At 41.7% G+C, this 8,423-nt stretch overlaps 1 protein-coding gene across 1 annotated transcript in view; it reads left to right on the forward strand.

Annotated features, from left to right (window-relative positions):
• Positions 1-8,166, forward strand: part of dnah10 (dynein axonemal heavy chain 10) — a 30,132-nt gene extending 21,966 nt beyond the window's left edge. Inside the window, exons 59-78 of the mRNA XM_038704502.1 lie at positions 63-280; positions 421-642; positions 822-969; positions 1,130-1,409; positions 1,523-1,752; positions 1,858-2,131; positions 2,243-2,347; positions 2,460-2,614; positions 2,702-2,856; positions 3,087-3,267; positions 3,389-3,589; positions 5,604-5,813; positions 5,949-6,044; positions 6,139-6,310; positions 6,403-6,534; positions 6,702-6,913; positions 7,027-7,194; positions 7,309-7,489; positions 7,561-7,706; positions 7,814-8,166. Coding sequence (XP_038560430.1) covers positions 63-280; positions 421-642; positions 822-969; positions 1,130-1,409; positions 1,523-1,752; positions 1,858-2,131; positions 2,243-2,347; positions 2,460-2,614; positions 2,702-2,856; positions 3,087-3,267; positions 3,389-3,589; positions 5,604-5,813; positions 5,949-6,044; positions 6,139-6,310; positions 6,403-6,534; positions 6,702-6,913; positions 7,027-7,194; positions 7,309-7,489; positions 7,561-7,706; positions 7,814-7,960 — 3,633 coding nt within the window. The 3' untranslated portion in view covers positions 7,961-8,166. The remainder of the gene's footprint in view (positions 1-62; positions 281-420; positions 643-821; positions 970-1,129; positions 1,410-1,522; positions 1,753-1,857; positions 2,132-2,242; positions 2,348-2,459; positions 2,615-2,701; positions 2,857-3,086; positions 3,268-3,388; positions 3,590-5,603; positions 5,814-5,948; positions 6,045-6,138; positions 6,311-6,402; positions 6,535-6,701; positions 6,914-7,026; positions 7,195-7,308; positions 7,490-7,560; positions 7,707-7,813) is intronic.
• Positions 8,167-8,423: the final 257 nt, after the last annotated feature.

Raw genomic sequence — 8,423 nt, forward strand, 5'->3', positions numbered from 1 at the left:
ACATCAAGCTCTGTAAGAAGGAACACAGATTAAACAGCTAAACTGTTTTATATTTTTTTAAGTTGGCACGCCTAGAGAAGAACTTCTTTCACAGTAAGCGGGAGCTGGAGCGGATTCAGAGCGAACTTAGCGACATCCAGAAAGAGTTGAAGGCTCTTGGAGAAAAGTACCACGCCGCTATCGGGGAGAAACAGCTGCTACAAGAGGAGGCTGAGCTCATGGAGAGGAGGCTGATAGCTGCTGACAAACTAATTTCTGGCCTGAGCTCCGAGAATGAACGGTGCGGCTATAAAAGACCCACCACTGGAGGGCACAATACCTGCGCCTAACCAACCCTGCTCAGAGTTGCTTATTTGTTTATTTTTATTTTTGTCACCCCTTTTCTTCCTCCTGTCTGTCTTTTCAACTCTTCCCACTCAGGTGGACACAAGATTTGGAGGAGTTGAAGCAGCGTCGTGTACGTCTCCTGGGTGACTGTCTGATCTCTGCTGCTTTCCTGAGCTACGAAGGGGCCTTCAGCTGGGACTTCAGGAATGAAATGGTATACCAAATATGGGTTAAGGATGTGCAGGAGAGAGGCATCCCCTTAAGCCAGCCTTTCAAATTGGAAAACCTTCTGACTGATGAGGTAGAAATCAGCAGGTGAGAAGAAACTTATAGACAAACTGATATACAATATGAATTTGTCCTATCAAATGATAGGAATTACTTGTTGTAGTAGCAGGGCGGCTGCTTGTTGCAAATATATGGATCTGTCTTTATTTCAATGGCTCTTAACACTGACTATAGGGCTAACGTGTCAAATAAACCTTGTGTGACAGATGGGGCTCAGAGGGCTTGCCTCCAGATGAGCTGTCAGTGCAGAATGGAATCCTCACAACCAGAGGGAGTCGATTTCCCATGTGTATTGACCCTCAACAACAAGCCCTCAACTGGATTAAAAAGAAGGAAGAAAACAATAACCTCAAGGTACAAAAAAGCTCATACATGTGTACATTTTGTGTCTTTACTGCTTACAAGTCCCAGACAGACTGCAATAGTTCCCCATTGCTTACAGCCCCGAGTCAGCACTTTGGAAAGAGTCACTACGTGCGGTCCTGACAGTGTTATCATCAATTTTCCCCCCCAGATCTCATCTTTTAATGATCCAGACTTCCTGAAGCAGCTAGAGATGGCCATCAAATATGGATTCCCATGCCTTTTCCAAGATGTGGATGAGTACATCGACCCTGTGATTGACAATGTCCTAGAGAAGAATGTAAAAGGAGCAGAGGGTAGACAGGTCATCGTGCTGGGTGACAAGGAAGTTGACTATGATCCCAACTTTAAACTTTACCTCAACACCAAACTGGCTAACCCTAAATATTCCCCATCAGTGTTTGGAAAAGCCATGGTCATTAACTATACTGGTAAAATCCTTTGGCAAGGGCAACCATAGTTTTTGTGTGTAACATTTGAACAGCATATACTAAATGCTTTGCCTTTCTATTTCTGATCATTTATTGTAACTGTGTTTGTGTAGTGACCCTTAAGGGTTTGGAGGACCAGTTGCTGAGTGTTATCATGGGCTTTGAGAAGAAGGAGCTGGAGGAGCAGCGTGAGAATTTGATCCAAGAGACAAGCAACAATAAGAAACTGCTGAAGAACCTCGGGGACTCCCTGCTCAGAGAGCTGGCCACGTCTACAGGCAACATGTTGGATAACACAGAGCTGGTTCACACATTAGAGGAGACAAAGTCAAAAGCCAGTGAGGTCAGTTCAGCTACAGCAAACATTAGTGAAACTCATGGAACAATATAAATTTCACCAAAGTTATTAACCCCAGTTTTTTCTGTTGTTTGATGTTGTGATAATCAGGTATTTCAGAAACTAAAGTTGGCTCAGAAGACATCCGTTGACATTGATAAACTCAGAGACGGCTACCGACCTGCTGCCAAGCGCGGTGCAATCCTGTTCTTTGTACTGACAGAAATGGCTCTGGTGAACAGCATGTACCAGTACTCTCTAGCCTCCTACCTGGAGGTGTTTGACTTTTCACTGCGCAAATCTCTGCCTGACTCTGTCCTGCTCCAAAGACTGAAGAACATCATGAACACTCTGACATACAGTGTTTATAACTATGGCTGCACAGGTAAGATATTAAAGACTAAATAATGACATAGATTGAAAAATGTGCATTTCTTTAGATAAAGCACAGTACTCATGATTACTTTGTAGAAGTTAAACTTTCTGTTTTCCTTAGGTCTGTTTGAGAGACACAAGCTACTCTTTTCCTTTAACATGACCATCAAGATTGAGCAGGCAGAAGGGAGGGTGCCTCAGGAGGAGTTGGAGTTCTTTATCAAGGGTGAGAAATCCAAGAGAAGTTTAACTCTAAAATATTTAGGTAGATTACAGTGATCACAAACATCTGTATGCACACAATGTACAAAGTAAATTTTCTTATTTTTCCACTAAAGGTAATCTATCGCTAGAAAAGAGCACTCGCAAAAAGCCTTGTGACTGGCTTCCAGACCAGGGCTGGGAGGACATAGTGAAACTCGCAGAGCTCTTGCCTGAGCAGTTTGGCTCTCTGCCTGATGATGTGGAGAAAAATTCCACTGAATGGAAGTCTGTAAGTGACTGACCACAGTGACAAGAATCACCATAGGCATTTCACTGAATCGGTTGAGAGTCTAACCCTCGTTCTATTTCTCCTCAGTGGTATGACTTAGATGGCCCAGAACAGGCTCCATTCGCCATGAAATATGAAGAGAACCTGTCAGCCTTTCAGAAGCTGCTGTTGCTGCGCTGCTTCCGTGTTGATAGGGTCTACAGAGCTGTGACAGACTATGTCACTGTCACCATGGGCGAGAAGTGAGACTGTTTCTATTAATTTTTCTGTTCAATTAATAATGCATTTAAAGATATATACACAATATGTATATACTGTCACTGTGATACAGTATACTTTATATACAGTTAATGTATATACACCACTGTGGTGCAGGTTAAATTGACAGAGACAAAGTTTACAGATGATATAACTATTTAAACAGAGAGAAATCAGGCCCTGAGTTTCCACTTGTTGTTGTATTTCTGCTCAGATATGTTCAGCCCCCTGTGATCAGCTTTGATGCAGTTTATGAGCAGAGCACACCTTCCTCCCCCATTGTCTTCATCCTGAGTCCTGGCTCTGACCCAGGCAGTGATCTCAAGAAACTAGCAGAAAGGTCAGGCTTTGGAGGCAAGTTGAAGTTCCTCGCTATGGGCCAAGGCCAAGAAAAGGTACTGAAGACTTCTTAAGACTGGTCAAGTGAATTGAGTGTAAGGATCACTAAGTAGTCACACTAAGTAAAAATAAAAAGTTAAGAAGTTGAGAGTAATTGTCTTCTGTACCTGTAAAAAGGTGGCACTGCAGTTGCTGGAGAGGGCTGTGTCCCGTGGTCAGTGGTTGATGCTACAGAACTGCCACCTGCTGGTAAAGTGGCTACAGGAACTGGAGAAGTCCTTAGAGAGGATCACCAAGCCCAACCCCAACTTCCGTTTGTGGATCACCACTAACCCCATTAAGGATTTCCCCATTGGTATCCTGCAAAAGTCTCTAAAGGTGAAACACATTTTCTCTACCTTCAGCAGTTTGGATTTTTGTAGATGGGAGCGTTAAGTTTCTAAAATCACACAAGGAATTCCTCAAATACGTGTTGTATTTTATGTTTTTATTCTGTATGTTGGCAGTATGACATTGTAGCATTTCAAGTACAGCAAGGTGATACTTTTTAAAAATTGTACACACCAGTGGGGGATAACCACATTCAATGAGCATGGAAGTAACAGTCACATACTCCCAATACATATCAGAATGTTTTTTGAAACTAGTGTTACAGTTTTTCTCAGTCGCTTTGGTGCATTTCTCGAATGATCCTTAACATTTGCAAAACAGAACAAAAAGTGCATTTCTCTAAACAGGTAGTACAAACATCACAACACAGTGGATTACCTGCAAAAGCCCATAACTTGCTCAAAATCCTTAGTCTATTTCTCAAAAGCAAATCTTTATGTCATTGAACTGGTCAGTGCCATCAGAACGACAAGTTCTTGTGTCTTGTTTATGAACAAGCAAGTCAAAATGTTTAGCCATCTTGTCTATATAACAGTGTACTCTGTAAGTATTTTCTGATGTACACTTTGGCTAAGATTTTGATGACAATGATTGAAAATGCACTGCACTTTTTTTGTGTGGCATATATCACTTTCACCAGTACAAAGTTATGCTTTTACTGTTCGTACTGTAATTTGTTGACAGAGCATGTCCTTGTAAGAAGAAAAGAAAGAGACAGGACTGTTGGCTGTTGTATCACAGTTTCTCTTCCACATCACAAGAGATATCTTCATCAATTCAGGACACATTTACAAAAAAATTCTAATAGACATGCACATTCATATATATATATACGGAAGCCCTAATCAAATATTTTTTTACTCATCATTTTCTCGTGATTTCAAGATAAGCATAACGGTAATTATAGTGTGGTTTGTTGTATCATTGGTTAGCTCACTTGGTAGAGCATAGGACTTATAGGTTTAAGGTGTTCAATTCTCACTGAAGACTAAACTTTTTTATATTTTTCATAATCCTCTTCAATAAAGTTCTAATGAAAAGACTTTCACATGCTCACATTACTGTAAAGCACGTGTTGGACTGTGTGCGTTCTTGGTCCACATCCATCAACCTATGGACTTTTCATTTCCCCATCATTCCCAGGCAGAGGAAATTCCTTCTCATTCAGGGGAATCCATGTAACATTACACATTTCCTGATGAGCCCTGTGCTCTACCAACTGAACTAACCAGTGACACTGATAATTGCTTTGAAATTATCGTAAAGAACCTGCCAGCCCCTGTATTCAGCTATGGTTTGTTATCTCGTGATCACGAGAAAATTAATTATCCCGTTCTCAGGGGAAAACAACATTCATTTTATATATATACATATATATTATATGTATTATTTTGTTTATATACATATATATTATATGTATTATTTTGTTTATGGTCCTTAAGAAACAACATTTCGTTTAGCTACAGTATATACTTGTAGGCAAAGGATATGAATAAAGTATTTTAACTTTTATTTTTGATAACGTGTTCAACCATTTTGCATGTAGTGACTAATGCAATGAACTTATGCCTAGATGTTTTGGGGGGTAAGATTGTTCAACAGAGACTGGTATAATTCATTGTGATCAGCAGGACATAAGCAATTGATAATGTAGGAAACAGCAGACAATTATACATAATCATTTGCAAATGAGAAAGTGATTTTGTGATGTGCACAAGTGATGAGATGATGTGGAGGTTGAACAATTAGTTTTGAGAATTTCAATTCTGATCTGAGAAATGCACCCAAGCGACTGAGAAAAACTGTAAATGGTTTAACTGATTTACACACATTTGTGAAAAATCTCAAACAAGGGAAGCATTTTAGCTATCCATATTTTGGTAGGAAAAAGAAACCTTGAAAGCTGAATATGAGGACAAATGGCTTGTTAAGACCTGTGTTTTGATGGGACAGGAATTAAAAATTGCCAGGTGTTTATATGTACTTTTAATATTGTGTACAGGTAGTGACGGAGCCTCCCAACGGCCTCAAGTTGAACATGAGAGCCACCTACTCTAAAATATCAAATGAGGCCTTGACTGCATGCCCACACCCTGCCTTCCGCAGCCTTGTGTATGTGCTGGCCTTCTTCCATGCTGTGGTGCAAGAGAGGCGCAAATATGGCAAGATTGGCTGGAATGTCCTCTACGACTTCAACGAGTCTGACTTCTTCGTAAGTGGCACAGGAGTCATTTGCATTACGTTAGATATCATTGATTTTGTTAGATTTTTAGTCTCTATTTAAGTGGTTTAATGACAGTTATATTTCACTTTTTAGTGGTTTAAACTATGTAACTGTGCTCAACAGGTGTGTATGGAGATTCTGAACACCTACCTGACCAAAGCTCACAACCAAGGAGACAGCAATCTTCCCTGGGGAAGTCTTAAATACCTTATTGGGGAGGTTAGGCTGAACTTATTATGTTTAAATAAATTGTATATTCATTATGTTTCTAGCTTATGCTGCAAGTTTCGCTTGTCCGTATAATGTTTTCTAGGTGATGTATGGTGGGCGAGCCATAGATAGCTTTGACCGTAGGATCCTGACTGTCTACATGGATGAGTACCTTGGAGACTTCCTCTTCTACAACTTCCGGTGCTTCCACTTCTTCTGCAACAAGGACGTAGATTACAAGATCCCTCCAAATGGCCCAAAGAATGTATATGTTGGTCAGTTGTTGTTTTCATTATGTCAAATTGCCTTATTTTAAAAAAAGAGAAGTAAATGTTCTTTCATCACTCACAGCTATACTCTGTTACAGATGAGATTGAGACACTGCCACTGGCAAACACATCAGAGGTAACGGGTCTTCATTCCAACGCAGAGATAGGATACTACACGCAGGCAGCTAAAGACATGTGGCATCACCTAATAGACCTGCAGCCTCAGACCGGTAGGATTTACTTTTCATCTCTCTTGCCTCTCTGAGAGCAGAAGAGCATCCCCAGAAATAATATATATTATTTTTCAAATGGAGAAGCTGTTCCATACTGTTAAAGGGTGTTTGCCTTTCACTCTTTTCCACCATGCTGACAAGTTACACACTCTCTTATGCCTCAGGTGAATCTGGTGGAAGCATCAGTAGGGATGAGTACATCAGCCAGGTGGCCCAGGACATTCAGAACAAGCTGCCCAAGTTATTCGACATGGACGTGATCCGTAAAAAGTTTGGCACAGACGTTTCCCCAACCTCAGTGGTGCTGCTTCAAGAACTGGAGCGCTTCAACAAACTAGTGGTCCGCATACAGCGCTCTCTGGCTGAGCTGCAGAGGGTGAGAAGGAGGGGCGGGGGACAACAAGATATGGGGGGGGTTAATACAGACAGGTGTCGAATCTTTGTGCTTCTCAGGGTTAGACTTGTTCTGATTCTCCTTGTGTCCCCCAGGCCTTAGCTGGTGAAGTGGGAATGAGCAGTGAGCTGGATGAGGTCGCTCGGGCCCTTTTTAATGGTCACATCCCTGCCATTTGGAAGAAGTTAGCACCTGACACCTTGAAATCCCTCGGCAACTGGATGAGCCACTTCCAGAGGCGTTATGAACAGTATAATTGCTGGGTGAGGATGGACACACACTACCACAGATAACCTCTTATAAGTAGCCGTCTGCATTCACACAAGTTATGAATACATTTTTATGTCTGATGTGTCTGTGTATGTTGTTTCCACCAGGTGGATGTGGGAGAGCCAAAGGTTATGTGGCTATCAGGACTCCATATCCCAGAGTCCTACCTGACTGCCCTGGTCCAGGCCGCATGCAGGAAAAATGGCTGGCCTCTGGATCTATCCACACTGTACACCGAGGTGACCCAGTACCGCAGTGAGGATGAAGTCAGTGACAGACCTGGACAGGGTATGAAATGACTCTCACCATTTGCACGATTAGCGATGAGTTAGAAAGACTAATAGTCTTTTTCCGTACAGGCTGCTTTGTGTCTGGCCTGTACCTGGAGGGAGCAGACTGGGATATGGAGAAGGGCTGTCTAGTGAGGAGTAAACCAAAAGCTCTGGTTGTTGAACTGCCAATTCTCAAAGTCATCCCTGTAGAGACACGCCGCCTCAGGCTACAGGTGCGAACCACAAGCGCTACAAGCCTCCATACAATACTTTAGTTCACTATTTTGATGGCTTTTCCTGTTGTCCTGATGTGTGAATTTCCGTGTGCTTTTTACCACAGAATACGCTGCGGACACCGGTGTACACCACGTCCTTGCGGCGGAATGCAATGGGTGTGGGACTGGTGTTTGAGGCAGACCTGTTCACCACCATGCACATCTCCCACTGGGTGCTCCAGGGAGTCTGTTTATGTCTCAATGCTGACTAAAGACAGCCCTCAGCCGCACTGAGCTAGTTTGCTTTCACACAGTCTATTTTGGCATATTAATTAATAACAATGTCTCATGTCTGCTTTTTGAGAGAACAAACATGTTTGATAGCTCTGGCTTTTGGGCAGATTACAGGATAAACAAATACATTTTTATTAAAGATTGTACATGGTTTATAAAATAAACTGATAGACACATAAGAAAACTAGGGTATTTTTGACTCAATATCTACTTCATAGCTTTCTTTATTTTCTCACTAGGTGGCAGCACACAACTGTACTGAGCTCTTCACTGTGGGCAGTAGCTCCAGGGATTTCTCTTTGGTGTTACAGTGGACTAAAGTCCCAGTATGTTACAGTGAGTCAGGATCTTTCAGTGTCAGTCTGCTGTTTATTAATGAATACATGTTTGCAGTTGTTGTTGTTTCTCTTTCAATAACACATTTCAGAATTCTGTCCATTC

The sequence above is a fragment of the Micropterus salmoides genome, unplaced genomic scaffold, assembly GCF_014851395.1.
Source record: "Micropterus salmoides isolate LMB-PRFRI ecotype aquatic unplaced genomic scaffold, ASM1485139v1 Ms_hic_scaffold_7, whole genome shotgun sequence".
Taxonomy (NCBI): Eukaryota; Metazoa; Chordata; class Actinopteri; order Centrarchiformes; family Centrarchidae; genus Micropterus; species Micropterus salmoides.